This window comes from Lissotriton vulgaris, chromosome 11 (assembly GCF_964263255.1).
Source record: "Lissotriton vulgaris chromosome 11, aLisVul1.2, whole genome shotgun sequence".
Lineage (NCBI taxonomy): Eukaryota > Metazoa > Chordata > Amphibia > Caudata > Salamandridae > Lissotriton > Lissotriton vulgaris.
Genome location: NC_141699.1, coordinates 172122585 through 172141084, shown reverse-complemented (window position 1 = coordinate 172141084; position 18500 = coordinate 172122585). Strand labels below are relative to the sequence as shown.

The window sequence follows — 18500 nt, the reverse complement described above, 5'->3', positions numbered from 1 at the left end:
GCACCCTGGGAATCAGCGTCCCATCAGGGTGAGGCGTTGGCGTGGAGACAAAAGAGAGCACCTCTGGCAGCGAGAATGGAGCAGGGCAGCCCGCGTCTCAGACTGGGTAAGTTTAAAAATAGCAAGGCAAAAAGGGCTCAAATGCAAGAAAGTTTCACCAGCATGTCACCGCTCAGTAGAGCAAACCCAAACCCCAGAACCCCATAACAAACCTCAGTATGAACCCCAATAACTTCCCCCACCACACCCACAGGAAGTGATATATCAATAATCTGATATACCATGTAAAGAGTACAGAGGTTCCCTTACCAGAGGACAGGGGCATGCTATGCAATCCCAAAGTGCTCAATTAGGGGGAAGTGTGGTCGAGCAGTCTTAGGCTGAACACAGAGTAGTGCAAAACATTTGCAAATACACACAATGATTAATAAATTACTCAATGATGACTCAAGAAGGATAACTTCTTCAGGGACAAGAAAAAACAAGTGTATAGAAGCTGGGAGTAAAAGATATCCATCATTAACATCAGATGTCCTTAACCCTTTGTGACAGTATGTATATCACAAAGAGCGGCTCAAGTATAGTTCTCGAGCCTGTGGATACCCATGCTGTTTGGCTAAAACATATCACCATTGCAGTCTCTGGACAGATTTAAAAGATGTTCGCTATTCCAAACAAAAAATTGTCAGCAAATGAAAATAAGCCCATTTCTGCTGACTTATTTAGTGACATCCAATGTCCGAAAACATTTAGCAGCGACTCTTCTAAAGTGATTTAAGAAACACTGCACCCCCCCCCCAGGTCAAGACAAATTATATTTATAATTTAAGAAGTACATCTAATCTCTTAGTATGGATCCTATATGGAGAAAAGGTACAAGGGAAGAAAATAATGTGGTGTTAAAATAATGAATCCACTAGGACTGCTGAATAGTGATAATTGTGGAAAGATATTGTAGGGAAACCAACCTCAGTTCCAGTTGTATTTCCGACCCAGAATGGGTTCTAGCACTCCAGTGGTATTTGCACAGTAAAGGGCAACAGTGATTACTGTGTCCAAGATTTAGTGTATTCCAGAAGTCTTTTCTGGGGATAAACGAGAAAGGCAGACAGAAAAATCCCTGTTACAATTGTGAGTACACCCCACTCAAGTAAGGGTTTGATATCACCCCATTCGTAACGGACAACAGAAAGTTCCACATACCTTAAGTGTGGATCTTGTGTGTATAAATCATAAATCCATCATGAAGAATGACAATGTGGATAGTAAAACCACTCTTTAGGGGCTAGGTGAGTCCCTCTTGCCAGCAACCAGGTCTTTGTTGGCGTAAACGCAAACCCTAAACACAATAAAGGGAAGATGGGGATTTTGTTACAATCATTATGTATGTCCTACCCATCTAATACTATTAAGTAGTGTAAACCAAGTTAAGGGTGCACGTCTCAGGAGTGTAAAGTATGCCAACGCGGAGTGCTACCAGGTATCCTAACAAGGGCGCTTATGTCTGTTCTGTAGCAGGACTGCCTCATATTTAACATACAGTGTAACTTTTATGTTGTATGGTGCTACCTGAGGGTGCAGAAAGACATTTTCAAATGTTTTATAAAATGTACTAAGACATCCTACTTTTTTTTTAGCTTTACCTGTCGGTGTAGTTTTGCAGCTTGAAGAATTTTCTGGACTCACATGCTGTACATTATTCCGCCATCTAGTGTTTGGGTCCGGAATTGTATTTCTTCTCTTTTTAGGTCTTGCGTGATGTTGCAGCGCAAAGCGCTGCTCCGCCTCCGCGAGAGATTTTGTGAGAGAGGTCTTTGAGAAGAGGGCTTGAAGCCCCGCCCCTCATTTCCATTTGCTGGCGTCACCGTTTGTGCTAAATGGTGGCCTGCCATTGGAAATGAGCTTTCTGGGGTGCCTCCCTTTGGCTTTTTTTTCCGCCCCTCCCGGACTGGATCCCCTGCTTCACGGCTGTCGTGAAGCAGTTTCTTATCGCAAGGAGGCATGTTGTACAAACAAGCCATGCGATCCAGTCCGGATGGGCCGTCTCAAAAGGAGGCAGGGTGCCGCGTGTTTATTTATGCATCGCGCTTTCACTTTAAAATGAAAGCGCAATGCTAAAATAAACAGCACTGCCTTTCCTCAATGGCGAGCGCTTGTTGTCCCTTCCGATCCACTGGCACTAGCTGCAGAAACTAGCTGCTCCCTCTTGTCAATCATGTGATAAAAAGGAAGCCATCTTTGAATGGCCCAGCGAAAAGCAGTCGCAAGGATTTATGCAACCTACACAATAGTTGTCTTTTTCAGTCCCCTTTTGGTTTCTATTTTCCTCTTCTTTCTTCATTGAAAGATCTGTACACAATGTCTTACTTACGGATTTGTAGAGACCAAAACAAACCACCTTGTTTCAAGTTGAAAACACCAGCCCTTCCAGAAATCTAGGCTGCAAGTCTCTAATTCTGTGACGTCATATTGCATGTGTAACCTGCCTTGCATCTATTTGCCATTCATACGTTTCAGCACACCAGAGATGGTTGCTTTTAACGGTTAGCGCTCAGGTTTATAACGTGACAGGTTTTAACTATAGAGCTTGAAGCCCATAGAGTTTGTTCTATTGTGTTGATGAACTCGCAATGCTCACAGTATTCTGCTGATTGGCTAAGGTGTGATGTTACGACCGCTGCACTGTGCCTGCTCGCTTTACTGGTCAAAGGAAGAAGATGACTGGTACCGGTGGTGAGAACCAGTTGATGTTGCTGCCAATGTCCTGCATTGGTGTCATCATGAAAAGTTCCCCAGATGTGTCCAACATCAACCAGGACGTGTTGCTGCTCACCACAAAAGCCACAGTGAGGGTGGCAGGTGAGGGAGGGACGGGACTTGATGTAGAAGGGCCCCTGAATTTTATAGACATGATACAGAATGGGATGGCCAGAAACGATGCGTCCAAGGTGCTGGAGAAAGTGTGTGGGAGACAACAGAAGGGTGTACCGTAACTCTGGGCTGCGTGAGGGTGGACATCTTACCGTTTGTCACCCACTTTAATTATGGGCTAAACAATGATAACCTGTCCCCGTGAGGCAAAATCACCCACTCCAATACTCTGCAATTCTTCAGTGGAGATTGAACACAGATATGAGGACAATTTCTGGTGGGAGCTAAAGAGAGAAATCTGTTTTTCCATTTACCTCTTTTTCCCCGTAGGCCTGATCATCGCAAAACTTGGTACTCCGTAAATTAGTCAAGTAAGCTGATTGCCAAAATATTCTTACGGGCTCAAAAGTTATAGATGGATCAAAAAAAGGCCTTTTCAAAGGAAATACTGTCCAAACCTTAATTGCACAGTGGCGAATGCCACTCTGGCAGAGGTATAATGTAAGCATCGCATCACACTCTCCAAGGTCGCCTGCACTGAAACTAGATTCTAGCATCTGTAACCAAGATCACTCTACTCTGTTCATAGAGGCCATCAAGATTAGCAATATCTATCTTTTTTGCCCTGGGATCTCCGCAACATAAATTCCAAAACAAGGCCTACCACACTACCTCCTTCAGAGCTTGTCAAATTGTCTTTAATTTTCTAAGCCTAGTCATGCCATTTATTTTGAAAATCCTAGAGAACAAAAGCTGATCTCACAACTACTTAAACAGTATTAGGGGGTCGAAACTATCATATTTGCAGTCCGACCAACTTGAAAAAACTATATCACGTGACTAATTCACTATGTAGGAGTTACCACGTGTTCAGGGTAGCAGTTTGATGTAGTGGTGCTTTAATGCCGCTAGCATGATACCTTTCAGTGGTACTACTGAATTCTTTTGAGGTACAGCAAGTAAGTGGAGATTTCACAGCCTTGCTGTGCCAAGGAGAGGGAAGCAGAGAACACTGGTGTAATCTCAATGGAAGGATTTTTATCTGTAATGTAAACTTTTACATCGCCATTTTGGAGTGGCAGCCTTTTCATTCATGAGGAAGTTGTTGCTAATGAAGGGTGGTGTTTTTGCAGGGCGTGGCTGACTGCCTAAAGTGGCAGACGCTTTCTAAGCCCGCTCCACATCCCTTCCCCTAATTATCCTGACAGGCACTATAGCTCATTCCACTCCAGGGGGGATGCTTTCAGTCCCCGGGAGAGATGTCTGCGCCTCAGCCACAGTTAATGCTGCTTGCAAACTCCTGCCGCTTGGCATGAGTGCCATACTCATGCCACCGTGCCGATAAATATAAGAGGGGGTAAAGGTTGAAATGCGGAGTTCGTATTTAGATATTTTTCTTTCAGTGAAGAGAGCGGAAACGTTTTTATCAAGGTGAGAAAATCTATCTGTTTGACTTCAAAGAGAATCAGTCACTGAAGAGTAGTTGCCATGCTGACATGGTCGACGGTACTGCCGTGTCCTCCCCCCCCCCCCCCCCTCTCCCCCCCCCATGAGCGCTCAGTCTCACACTCCTGGGAGTCCGAATTCTTCCTTAGTGTTTACCCCACTTCACCTACCCCCACTAAAGTCCCCCAGCTGCCGTTCTCACCCACAGTATTTCTTTCTGCACTATCCTCAGCAGTGGTTTGTGCTCCATCTATTCCCTATCATTGGTTCCTATTTCCTGCCTCTGACATTTCTCCTATCGGCTCCAGTGTCACTGCCCCCACCCTTTCTGCAACAGATGTGCCCCGCCATAATTTAGCACCTCGTTACCAAGTGACACTCTCTCAGTCCCGTAAGCGTAGCAGTTTGGTTTTATTGGAAAGCTTGTTTTTGCAGAAAGCATTGGTTTTGAGTGGTGCTTGAGCACGTTGTAAAAGTGGCACAGAATCATTTGTTTTCTCCGCGATTCATTGTGTTTGTAACTTTCATACCTACTACACACAAACCTGGGGATTTGGCACTGTGCTTGGTGGCTGTGCTCTGTATTATTTAAAATGCATCTTAATTAGGGACCTTGTTTGCGGTCATGCCATGTTTGTTTCACCACATCAATATATACAGAAGGAAGTAGTCTATCTAACAGAAAACTATTTTGTGCCATAATGCGTTTCTTCACTGTTTGAAGAAGGACCTTACAAGCGTAAGGTGAGAAACCGGAGCACTCCTGTGTGCTATAAAAATGCAATTTACACAGTAGTTTTCAAAAAAGTTCAAAGTTTTATTCACTTTGTAGTTTCCGTGAATGTAATTCATCCTTCTGAATCAGAACATATTCTTTTAAATGAACAAGGTTTGAATTAAACGGCGTTTGATTTTTCCATAATAAATTCATAATCAGAAAAGTTCAATACATTGGAGTTGTAAATATGAACAACAAAAGTCAATATCCCCGATGCATTTCGAGCTCAAAAGCTCTTCTTCAGGGGGTTAATGTGTCCTAGGAAAAAGAAGGAAAATCCAAAGTTACTAGTCAGGTGCCGAGTGATGAGCAAGTAATCAGATGGATAAGGGTGAGATGGTGATTGGGTCTACTGATAGCAGGTGAAAAAGTGACATGGGGGGGGAAGTGAAGAAAGGAGGGATTTCGGAAATGCGATCTATAAATAGTGCGACGAAAATAATGTGGGAAAGACTATTAGGTAATTGTAAGTACACCCAGAAATCACCAAAAGTTAAAAGTTGTGAGCGTTGCGTGTTGAAATAGAGAAATATGAGAAATATGAGAAAACATGCTTGCGTTCAATTGTGCATTACGTTATGAACACTCGAGGGTGGGGATGGTTAGAACGGTGTGTCCATGAAAACAGCGGCGTGTCAATGAATAAAAAAACGGCGTGTTAATAAATAAAGAACAGAATGTGCACGTTAGTGATTTAGTATCCCCTTGTTTAACGGTTATATTCAGCCCATGAAGTTATGTGGCTTACCAGAAGTATAACGCGGAGAACGCGTAGATTCAAAACACTGCAAGCACGAAGAAGACGCCGCCCGTGAAGTGCGGAAGTATTAAGAAGTTTGTGCATGCGTAGAATAGAAGGAGCATGTGAAATAGAGTGGACTAAGTTGTGGAATCACGGAAGAAAAGTGAGCGAAGGTAGCTAAATAAAGATATGGGAAAAGAAAAAAGTGAATCGCGGAAGTTAAAATGGGGGAATCAATGTGTAAATGCGAAGTGCTGGTGAATCCTGTGCATAAAAAACGGAAAACATATTCAAACATCCCCCAAGGGAGGCCTGCAAAGCCCTGGCATAGACTTCCATTTGGACCCGAGTCGCCCCCGCACCCGCATAGGGCGGATAGAGGGGGGACGACTGTCGGAGGCGCACGTCTGGAATGTTCCGGGAACCAGTGCCCTCGACTACAAAAGAAAGTGAGGTCGAGGACCTCGGCGACGTGCGCTACGATTTACCAACAAGTGGCGAGCGACAGCCCCGGGCCCCAGAGGGCGATCGACTGCGGATCTGAAAAGCAGAGGGGCCTGCCGGCGTTGAAGAGGCTGGGGGACGAGACGACTCCGACCGGGACAGCCGTGCTGAAAGAAGCCTCATCCGACACTCCCGCCGGGACTTCAGCTTAAGGTGTTGGCATGCGTCTTAGTCCATGGAGTCGTGGTGCTTGCCCAGACACCACATACAGATAAGATGTGGGTCAGTTGCAGGCATCTGCAGCTAACAAGAAGTACAAGTTTTAAAGCCCGAAGGCATCGCACACTGTTCCAGACGCGTGGCATCGAAAAGGGGCCTGAAAACAGGCCAGAGGAACCACTTACTCCGGATCCGCGTTGCACGCGGAAAAAAAGGAAACTGACGCCAGCGCGCCAGGAGGGACTTATATGACGTCGCTGCCGTGACGTACGTGGACGACCTCAAGGCGGTGTTGTGTGTCGCCGTCCCCGGCGCGCAGAGGTGGTGCTGCTAAAAAAAATCCAGATTCAGTCTGACGCCTGGGGATATTCTAAGTTAAGGAATCTACAGCTAGATGTCTATCAGATAACATTTGTCTGCTTGATGTTTCTGCTGCATCCAGGGCTGATTTTAAACATGTATTTGCAATGTTTTTACCCTCTTCCACCAAGTGGCTAGCTCTTTTTAGGTCTTCCCTAGCGATGCAGCGCTATGCGCTGCTCGCCTTAGGCGAGATCTATTGTTGCTGACTTGCTTAGCATGCGGGACAGGACAGGTGTACACGTACGGCAAGACGTGGACAGGAGATGTCCACACGTATGGTGCGAGCAGGAGTTGTAATAACACCGCAAGCCGTACACCTGCACATCGCAGGTCTGTGCTGAATCTTAACAGACAGGAGATGTGCACGCGTACAGCTTGCGTCTTTATCACAACTCCTGCTCGCACCATACGCGTGCACATGTCATGTGCTGTGCTGTCCTGCCCTGTCCAGGCGCGGCGTCCAGCATGCCTCCACCCAACCCCACTCACCAGGCTGGTCTCCTCAATGGCAAGGGGGACCCGCCTCTTCATCCGGTCACAGGAGCAGCAACACGCGGGGCTCAGTCTTGCACACAGGAGCCCCGCCTGAAATCCTACTTTGGCTGCATCATGCGGCATTCACAAAGGCAGGGTGGGCCCCTGCGGGACTTCCTTCTACTGCTTGTTTTAATTTATTTTGCCTTGGGCGCTTTGGCGGCCCTCTCCCTGGGCCATGCGCTGCCAGGCTGACTCGATATGTGAATGTGGGCGAAAAGATCCAGGTACCGAGCATGTGCGGGCTGCCCTCGCCCTCCCAGGTTTCCTCCCCCTCACAGGACTCCTCCCCGGCCATGGAGCTGCTTTTAAAAGAGGTGCAGGGCAAGTGGGGCTACAACAGTGCTTTATAATTTCAAGCGTGCAACACATTTTTAAGAAATATTCACAATTTCTGATGGGTGCAGGCTTTATAAGATTGGTTGGTTTGGATTTTAACAATGATTACCAAATACGTCACCAAATCGTCACCAAATCGACACTGCTTGTTTTTGTCTTGTGACCGGGCGTGACTCTCAGCGGGGCGGCGAAGGTCATCGCAAACAGGAGGAAGATTAACTTTAGATCAGCTCAATAAATGTATCTGTGCTGACGGTGAAGGGCTTTTAGTTTCCAGGTGTCAGCGGACCTCACTGCAAGAGTACCCTCCAAGATCCCCCCCACTCCCTACTCACACACACACACATACACAGGCACGAGATATAACACACAACGCTCACAGAACAAAAATACAAAATGTTCCATTGTATTAATCCCACAAATTCCAATACCAGGATGTAAACCTTTTGCTGAGAGTTTTATTTAGTGTATTTTTTGTGTGTCGGAGTGTTTATTAGTGCTTCTAATTTCCGTGGACGTTCAGGGCGTTTCACGTTTAATACCACAGTTTTGCTATTTAATAAAAAATGTAAATGACGTGTTACAAACTAACAAATCAGCAGTGTTTAAATCTTCAACCTTGTGGAAAGATGGGGTTGGCCTTTCCTGGATTCTATCTCAGCATTTTGCTAGCTCATAATGTTTTCTTACAGTCTGACGTGCTGTAGGGGTCATATTCTAAAAAGATGGTGACGTGATAAGTTAAACCTCAAATCTTCAGTGATAGTTCAGTTCCGCTTCATAAACTTCTTTCGGGTTTTTAAGAAACCAAAAAGTCACATATACACACAAAGATGTGAAGTATTTAAAAAAAAGAGTGAAAGACATAAAACCAACCATAAGCAGCTAACTCTGGTACAACAAATAACAAGCCTTGGGATAGCCAATAGGTCTTGCATTTAAGCGAGTTTGAGCTATTGGCATTGTAAATGACAATGGCTTTTAGTTTTGTTTTCGTATTTATGTTTTAATAACGAAAACAAATATAAAAGGCATTGTTATTTGCAATTTCAATATCTCAAACTCGTATAAATGCGAGACCTATTGCATTGCAAATGCTTGTTTGGAATTGTTCAGGTAGATATTACAACAATTCTCCTACCTCCTCCCAGTGTTAAGCATGTCTGTTCAACATTGCATTTGAATTGGCTATGCGCCATTGATTAGCTGCGCTTCTTTCCACCATCCTTACTACCAAGTCCATCCTCTTGCTTTCTTTGTCAGGAGGAGGTCCCCGTGTAGTTGGTACATTTGCTATTTTCTTTGCAGTTGAAGTAATAATAGAGTCAGCTGGCACAGATCCCCCGATGTATATGGGATCCTTAGAGGAGTGCTTATACTTCTTTTCAGCTCTAGGTGTGATAGTCTTGCATGCACTAGGTTCTTTGAATGCTTCCCTTCCCTGGTCCAGAACACTTGGCAGCATTGGGAGGAATTGATTTCTGGATTGTGTAGGCATCGGTGTCTCTAATAAACAAGCACTGGCATAGCCACTAGGTCTCACCTTTGGGACCTTATAAGTGTTTAGCCATGCAAATAGTTGATGTTGTTGCACAAAGGATAATGTGCTGGATAACTAAACACTTATAAGGTCCCAAAGGCTATGCCAATGCTTGTTTATTCTTACTCTGACATGCAGTCATATCACCCACCGGCTTATATTGGAGTGGAAGTGCACCAAACCATTACCATTTGGAACTAACTGTCAAGTAGGATTTAGAGGTCCACCGTTGGTCTGAACCATGCACGTTCTTTAACTCTTCTTCCCTCTACAACACTATTAATCCCTGCCCAAAGACCGCTCCAGCATGCTACTCTAGTTACTACTGTACAACTAGAAAACGCTTCCCAAAAAGGCGTCCCAGCAAATACATTTGCAACCAGGCATTTCTTCAACTGTAGTGTGGTGCCACTACTATTCAGGGTCGTAGAGACTCTATTGAGTGCCCCTGGCCTTTTGCACACATTATGCATACTAAATTGTGGAAAAGTCAGTAATATTCACAAAATATCACAGGAAGGGATCATAAGTTCCTCGCACCCCAATGGTAAGGCGCCCACCAAAGGTTTCCCTTTGCCTTTGAATCGGTCGGCTGTGCTAAAATATATAAACCCTATTTGAAAGGCTGCCTTTATACTTCAGGTTCCTCACAAGCGGCGATCTTCACTCTCACATTTGATTATCATTTTTCGAAGCAGCTCGCAGTGGAAGAGGAGAACATCGCTAAAACACAAGGATGGCGCGAGGGGGCTGGGGAGGAAAATAAAACTAAGTAATGGCTTTTAGCATTACAAAATATAGGCTTGACGCAAAAAACAGCTTGTTTTTATTAACAACTAGCTTACCCGTCGCGCGTTGCTGCGATTTGAGAAGAAAGGAAATTTAAGGAAACTTGTTATGATAACATTCAATTTACATTGTGCCATTTTTATTGAAACTTTTTCATTTTAATATGGAAAACATTTTAAAGTGTTGTTTTAATTCGGTTTATTTATTCGAGTGCTTGTGGATACACGGTATCTTGTTTTTCCGTGTGGTGCGTACACTAATAAATCAGAAGGTTTTCAGATGCGTGAGCTGGCCACATACAGCTGTCCATGTGAGAAGCACGGATTCTCTAAATCTAGTCCACACACTTGCAGCGATTGTCCTTGTGCTTTGTTGATGGTCATTGCAAAAGCGAGTCGCACCGGAAACTGTAAACGTTCAGTATTGGAAAGATTATGAGGGCCCTGGGGGGCCGGGGGGCCGATATTTAACACATTTTTCTTTTTTTTTGCCAGAAACCTTCGCGGGAGTGTACACAACAACTTTTGACAAATTTTTTTTAGTTTTTTTTTTTTGCCAGAAACCTTCGCTGGAGTGTACTCAACAACTTCCCAAAGTTTCATGCCAATCGGATGAATGGTGTAGTAATGCATAACAGACAAACAGACAGACATACTTTCGTTTTTATATATATAGATATGTCTTATTTATGGGTCGATTATGACACTGCTTGGCTCCAGACACACGGCCCCCTCGGAGCCACCGACGCTATTGGCTGCCCGATGCCCCTTCCCGGTGACACGCGGAGGTGAGCCCACCCGGTGCCGAAGCAAGGCAAGCCCAGCCCAGCCTGTGCCAAGAGATGGACACCTCACGACCCCAGATATGGGTGTCAGATGCAAGAAGCGCTGTCCAGCCACAGAGGAATGCGCTAACAGTGACTTCCATGAGCAACCGGCGTCCAACTTCAGAAGAATTCTCCACTAAACACATTCTTTGCACTCCTACAGACTTTATATTGATTACACTGTTAGGGTTTAAACATAAGAAGGATCTCCCAAAAATGGCGCCGGGGCAGTGCAAGCTGACCTGGGTTGAGGCGAGCGGAACTGTAGGCTCAGGTCGATATGAAGTGTTTCCTCGGACCTGAGTGGACGAGAACAGAAAACAAACAGCAGGGAGTGCTGCAGGATAGAGGAGTATTATCTATAGTATTTAGAGCACATTGAAATGACAACAGTTCGGTGTTAAGCTCTGAACTCCAAACACGGTAACATTACGGTAAACTAGTCGAGTATTGTAAGGGGTGCGGGTGCTATCTGCTCGTAAGTACATAGCAGCAAGATGCTTCGCCACAGAGAGTGTGGGGCTGGGGGTGAAGGATGTTCGATAGTGTGACAGAACAGGCGAGGTGTTCTCCCCAGACACAGCAGAGATCTCAAACTGCACTAGTAGATGTGCTGTAGGGCAGGGGGCTCTTAGAAAAGGGATCTGAAAATGAGATGAAGGGAGCTGCAGGACTGCAAAGGGTTCAGCAGTGACGGAGGATGGTTGGTGTTAGGGTGGATACAGTTCTGATGTGGGGGCAGTCTCAGCAATGAAAGAGTGGTAAGCTCATATCGAGCAGCGGGTTCTAGGGACTCGGTTTTATGTTATTTGAAGAGAAGGATAGCAGGGGACATCTGAGGCACGGGGAAGCGGCATTGAGGGGATTCTCCACTGGGAAAGCGGGGGTGGTGCGAAGTCAAAATAAAAGCCGGACCCTCATACAAGCAAGGAATGCATCAGCGGGACATGAAAACTTGGATCGTTAACTGTTTGGGGGCAGCTGACAGGACAGAGAGGCTCACTGGCATGAGGATAATTTGGAAAGCATTTGACCTCCGTGAGGAACCCTCCAATTCACACCCCTTCCTCCAGAACCATTGGGCTTGCTGTGTGAGCGAGTAAGAAAGGAAACAAGGATCAGGGTGTGTACGGAGAAGACAGGGTGGACCAGACACACAAAGCGTTTCCCTTGCAGGAGTGAGCAGGGGCACCATCTGTTTGCAAGTTAATTACAAACAGATGTCGCCAAAGCTCGCTGCTGCAAGAGAATCGGCAAACATGCACGCGTTGCCATTAAAAGCAATGCAAAACGTGCATGTTTTTGGGTGAAAAAGCAAATCTATTCCAAGATGTCCCGAGACCTAAAAACATGATTGTGGTTTTTTTTTCTTCCTCAAGTTGAACATCATAAGTCTCAGCAGCTTTTTTAATCACCTGATTAGACATGCCAATGTCATCTGGGGGTGATGGCCTTGAAGGATATGTTTCCACAGCGTCCTCAGGTGATTCGGTGTCGAGATCTTGCCATTGTTAGTCTCGATTCTCCGAAATTGCCGATTCCGCATATGTCTGCTTGTCCCCCTCGACGTCTTCTTTGAAAAAGAATGACTCTTCCTCTTCGATCGGTTAAGGGGTTGTCGGCGATATTAGATCTTCGACGACCTTCTCACCTTCTGTATTTTTTGCCTTTGGTGGTATCTTGAAAATCTTCAATCTTTCATTTAAGCCTTTTTTACGTTGTAAAATATTAGCTATCTCGGCTTATAGCCTTTTTCTCTATCGCATGTGTATCAGTGTCGAGATTTTCGGCTTTTTGTTTTTCGGCTATTCGGCTGTCAAGACCGAACCAGTCGTCGACGTTTGTTTGGGCCTCTCTTTTTTCGACGCCGAGGAGTCCTTTTCCAGACTGTCCTTCGACGTCTGTCTTTTCGATGACCTTTGCCGTTACAGAGTCCTTATCCAAGGATCCTATGGTGTGTTTTTGTTTGGGTGCAGCTGCAGTCGCCGAATGTTTCGAAGCCGAGGCTCCCTTTTGAAGTCTTGAGTCTGATTTCGAGACTCTAGTTTTTTCGAGGTCAAGGACTCTCTTACCTCCTTTAAAGTCTTCTTCTCGACCTCCATGACCAAAACCTCTGTCCTAGTCGCCCTCTAGTCGTTCGGCGACGTTATATTTCTCCTCACAGGTCTCGCAGCGAAGTTGGTGGTTCTTGGCCTTGTATATTGTAGTTGACTGGTCGCTGCCTTTCTCTCACCCTCAACGTCTTCGGGGAACAGGTGTTACAGTCGTCACTCTGATGATCACTGATGATCTAGATGCATGGACAAATTGCAGACCGGGTGCTAATCCTTCTGTGCGTACTTGTGGTGACAGTTCTTGCAAAACTTGAACGGTGTCTTGTCTCTTACAACGCACAGGGAGCCCACTGCATGCGCATTCTCCGATCGTCGTTGAAGATCTTGTTTTTCGACCCTTCAGCGAACTCCAGTTGTCTTGTGTTGAAAGTCGATAAAGACGCCCCAAATGTTTTTTTTAATTTCTTTTCATCGATTCTTCGTTCCAATCATCGGAGCTCCTTCCGTATTGATCCAGAACCAACGGCGGAAGAAAAGAATCTGAAGGCGGCGACCAAAGGTGAGAGCTTCCGGAGGAAGCAAGTCGACGTCACAGAAGGACACCAAATGGTGTTACGTTGACACCCACCAACAACAAAAAAAAGAGAAGAGAAGAAATACTACAATTCCGGATCCAACCACTAGATGGCGGAATAATGCATAGCATGTGCATCCAGAAAAGATTCACAATGGGAAAATTAAGGTTTCTTGACATCTGATCCTGTAATACTAGGTACCAGGGCAAGAAAAAGTGTATACCATTTATCACTCCAATCGTAGCTATAGGATCACCCCTACGTACAGAGTGCTCAATGTTTGGCTTGAGGCAGTAAGTCTGTTAGTTATCTCATTGCTTCCCACTCCTACCCCAAAACCTTTAAATCAAAACAAGCAACTGGCTCAAAATGTGGTTTTGGGCAAACGTATGCTCATATCACTTATAAGAAGAAACTGGGAATAAGGACATGCCGGCAGGCAGTCAAAGCATGCTTTGATGGAAAAAACATCCAATTAGCAAGTCATCTGGTAAAATTCCTGGAAAAAGCTGGTAAGAAGCAGAACGACAGAAGGGAGAGCCCGGAAGACACTAACCCACACAACATTTAACTCCGACTACCGCCCCATCAAGCCGCTACCACAAACTCAAGCCACAATTACCACGGATGGATTACGAACCCCAAAGAATCTGTAAAGGCTGCAGGGAGTCTGCGAGCTTGCCTTTTATTCTTTTATTCTCTTCCTGTTCACAAAATGACTTAGCATTTAGATAATCGAAAGCTTAATCGCCTTCCAACATATATTTTTTGCACAAGTAAGTTCTTAGAACATTTTAAAGTTAATTTAACTGAAATGTTTGATAGTCATATTTTACTAGACAAAAGTTTTATTTTAAGTTCACCTACATGTTGATTGCAATGGTTTAACTGAGCAATAAATAATTCTTCTTCTTCTTCTTCAAAAGAAGAGTGCAAGCCTATCATGCCTAGAAGATTATATTGTGGCCGAGGAAAAGGTCCCCTTTCCTCCAAAGGTCCTCTTGTGGACACCACTGGTTTCAAACTGCTGAGGGCAACTCCCTCCTCCAAAGCTAGGTAGGCCATGATCATTTCATCTGAGTTGCATGAGAAAATGGTTCGAACTCATCACTTCTACATAGAACCATATGAATCAGCAATGGGATAAAAACCGAACAGTTATAGTGGCAAAGTGCCAGGATTCTAATCAGATTTCACCAAAAACACCATACTGCATTATCATGGGCAAATTATCTCCATTCCCAATTCATAAACGACATCTGCCAAAACATGGAGCACTTAGAAATAGGCTAAAGGCTGGTACAATGCACCTAAATAAATAATTTGCCATTCATACCAATTATTTTCTTTTATGGATGTGTGGGTCAAACAAGCTATGAACCATTTCCAAGCTAACATGCTTCAAAAAATAAAACTCTACAGCAAACTAAGTTAGATTATTTAAGACATTAAACATTTTTTTTAGTTGACTAGCTAAGGATAATGTTACTTACCCAGTAAACATCTGTTCTTGGCATGTACAGCTGTAGATTCACATGCTTTGCATACTCCTGCCATCTAGTGTTGGGTCCGGATGTTTGCAAGTTGTTTTTCTTCGAAGAAGTCTTTTCCAGTCACAAGGTAGGCGACTCCTTTCAGTAATAGTGCACATGGGCATCAACTCCATTGTTAGTGTGATTTCCCGCAGAGGGTGAGAATGGAGTAAGTAAGTAAAGAATAGAGATGTCCATAGATATGTATGTAGAATAAAATAGAGAACTGCAACAGTTACAGGTACTCAGGGAGGCGGGTGGGGCAATGTGAACCTACAGCTGTACATGCCAAGAACAAATCTTTACTGGGTAAGTAACATCCGTTTGAGGCATGTGAGCGGTAGATCACATGCTTTGTAAAGATTATACAGCAGTACCCTCCCAAAGCGGTGGCTAACCTGTAGCTATTGGAGTTGTCTGAAACAGTGTTCTAAGAACTGAGTGGCCTAGATTAGCTGGTTATCTCGCTAATACATCTATACAAAAAAAGTTTGGTGAATGTGTGCGGTGTAGACCATATTGCAGCTTTACAAATGTCAATATGGGGATGTTTCCTAAGAAAGCCACAGTAGCCCCTATTTTGCGAGTGGATTGAACTCTAGTGGGTATAGTTAAAGTTCTTTTTGCTTTTGCATAACAAGTTTGAATGCATTTAACAATCCTCCTGGCAATACCTGACTTGGATATGGGGTTACCCTTGTGTGGCGGTGCAAAATAGTGGTTATAACAAATCATATCCTTATAAAGGCATATCCATATTTAGTCATAGCCAATGCAGTCCAAATACGGCAAGGCTTCCTAGAAAGTACAACGAGTTCTTTCAACAAACCAAACCTCCAGCAACCTGGGAATTCCCCATGCTTTTGTTTTGATTTGTCCTAGAACTCCTGCAAGTCCGAATGAACGGCCAGTTCTTAGTGACATCTTTTATTGACGTCTTATGTCCAACCTTACGTCAAACACGGCACCTTCCAGGTATAAATATACCAACGTTTGCCTTAAGCAACACACAGTGGTTTGGAGCAGAGCGGCTGTCTATTTATCTGAAGCCCAGCTGATGCGAGTGCCGAAGGAAGCCGTCCCTCCCATTTGACGCACTGAGAAAGACGCTGTCTTTTCTCCTGCCGAGAGAATCCAGCTCCAGTGTTTCCAGTCACCCTTGTGGGTTACTGGGAGATCGAGTCCTGAGAACGAGATACAAGACCTCCTTCATTCTAAAACCAAGGTACGGAGCTGATTAGATCCTAAGAGAATTCTTGAGTCAGATTCTTGGCAAAACTAACTTAACTTAAAAACTCCTTTACTCCTTCCCACGTACTAGGCTTAGGTACGGTACACTGGGTTAGGCGTATTTAGAAACATCAGTTGAGTACGTTTAGTCAACTTTTATCATTGTATGTAATTGTATATATTTTATACATTTTAAGTATCATATGGCTCAGAAACCATATCAATGCTTTTACAGTATTATTTCAGAATACTCCTTTTACTGTACGCACTTAACTTTATGACAAGCATTGCAATTGTAGCAATTCACTTCTCTTGCATGAGAAAGAAGACTGCTCAATAAATTACACCTTTTATTGAAAACGCCTGTCTCTCTATTTCTCTGCACTCTGGTGAAACTAAGTATGCACGAATGACTGAGTGAAATAGCTATCTATTGTTTTCACACGACTCTGGAGAGCAAAGTTGTCATGTTTATGCTGTTGTCAGAAGCTAATCCCTTCTTGTCTAATCAGGGAAGTTAACGCCTCCCTGTTCATTCGAGAAAGTTTCTAGTGACCTCTGAGCTAGCTGGCAAACCTAATTAAGTCTAACATATTCAATAGAGACCTAGTCGACCTCAGTCCTACGTCTAAACTATTGTTTATGTAATTCCAATGTGCAGAGCCTATTGGGAAAATAGGGACTACACTACACTTTTTGGTGTGTGGTGGACTTTTGGGCAAGGGAGGATCTGTACTTGTGGTATGCTGCCCTTGCAGAATGTCTTCGTTCCCCTCGGAGCCGTAGTCCGAGATGGAGATCAGGTCTTGTTCTTCCTCTGCTCCCCTGGTGTCTGTTGCAGACTTCGTGTGAGTAGGTGCGTGAAACCTTTGCGTGGCACAGAGGGCAGATTTAAATGGAGTCTGTTCCATCTACTGCGAGGTGGAACAACGCAGGGAGGCCCAACGGCTTTCCACGAGCTACCAGATCGAAAGAGGGACTTTTCAGTAAATACGATACGCGGAGAATGGAGTTACGCGATCGAAAACAATACCGTTGAGAGTGAGTGTATTGCGCACTGAGGGGAACCAGAGAAGCAGTGTCGGAGTGTAGCAATACAGGTCCGAACCCGATGGTGGAAAAAAACAATCTAACAATGGAGTCGATGCCCATGCGCACTATCACCGAAAGGAGGAGTCACTTACCTTGTGACTGGAAAAGACTCATTTGAAGAAAAATAACTTGCAAACATCCGGACCCAAAAATAGATGGCAGGAGTATGCAAAGCATGTGATCTACAGCTCACGTCTCAAACACAAGTTTTCTTTTAGACATCAAACAATTACAGCTCAAGCATTAACAAGAGGTATTATACACAATGCTGCTACATTACCTGAGGTGCTACATAGTATGGCGTGAACTGTGGTGTCATCAGGTCACCTTGGTCGATTTTGGCAAAGCCAAAATCACACAATTTCACCGGAGCTTCCTGGAAAGCAAAAGGTTTAAAGGTATTTATTTAAAATCATGATTCTATTGTTGCTATGTACAGTAGCAGCTCTAAGGGCCCAAACATGTAAAGTGTTATTTTGGGACACAATTTCAGCTGTTTTACCACCGGACAGATTTACTGAGGATGTTTTCCAAAAAGAAAATCTTAATCAGAATCACAGTCTCTCCCAGTGGCATTTAAGCCATTCTTTTCAAAGCAAACTATGCCCAAGAATTTAAAGTAATATTGTCATTTCTGTCTCTACTATTCGTCAGTCCAGAAAGCACCCAGTAATTCCATAATATTTTAATGCCAAGCATATGTTATATGGCCTTCTATAACAGTTACAACCCTAGGTCGTCTTGAGCTTGGTTTTACCACACTCCGCATGTGCTCCAAACAATTTATTTCAGAAATTATTGAAGTATTCACCTCGATCTTTTTAAGGGCTAGCTACAAACCTCCAATGGGCCAAATGTAGTCACAGAAATTAACCATAAGGATACATAAAAGCAAGACAGGTACAATCTTACCAAAGAATTGTCCTTAAAGAGAAGATTCTCAGGCTTCAGGTCCCTGTGGGCGATGTTTAAACAATGGCAGTGCTTCAAAGCTGAAGCAATCTGAAAAAAAAAGCATAGGTCATCTGGTGTACAATAATGTATAGACTAATGAGAGCAAAGCGGCACAGAGGATGGGTATGCTTCATAGTATTGGTAACATGTTTCAAAAACAAATGTTTATGCC

The 18500-nt window shown here is 44.2% G+C and overlaps 1 protein-coding gene across 7 annotated transcripts in view; it reads right to left on the bottom strand.

Annotated features, from left to right (window-relative positions):
* MAPKAPK5 (MAPK activated protein kinase 5) overlaps window positions 1–18500 on the bottom strand; it is a 429232-nt gene that overhangs the window by 126900 nt on the left and 283832 nt on the right. For all 7 annotated transcript variants that reach the window (XM_086943071.1, XM_086943068.1, XM_086943069.1 and 4 more), the window contains 2 exons: window positions 18287–18376; window positions 17655–17750 (listed from right to left, as the gene is read on the bottom strand). In XM_086943071.1, coding sequence (XP_086799197.1) covers window positions 17655–17750; window positions 18287–18376 — 186 coding nt within the window. The remainder of the gene's footprint in view (window positions 1–17654; window positions 17751–18286; window positions 18377–18500) is intronic.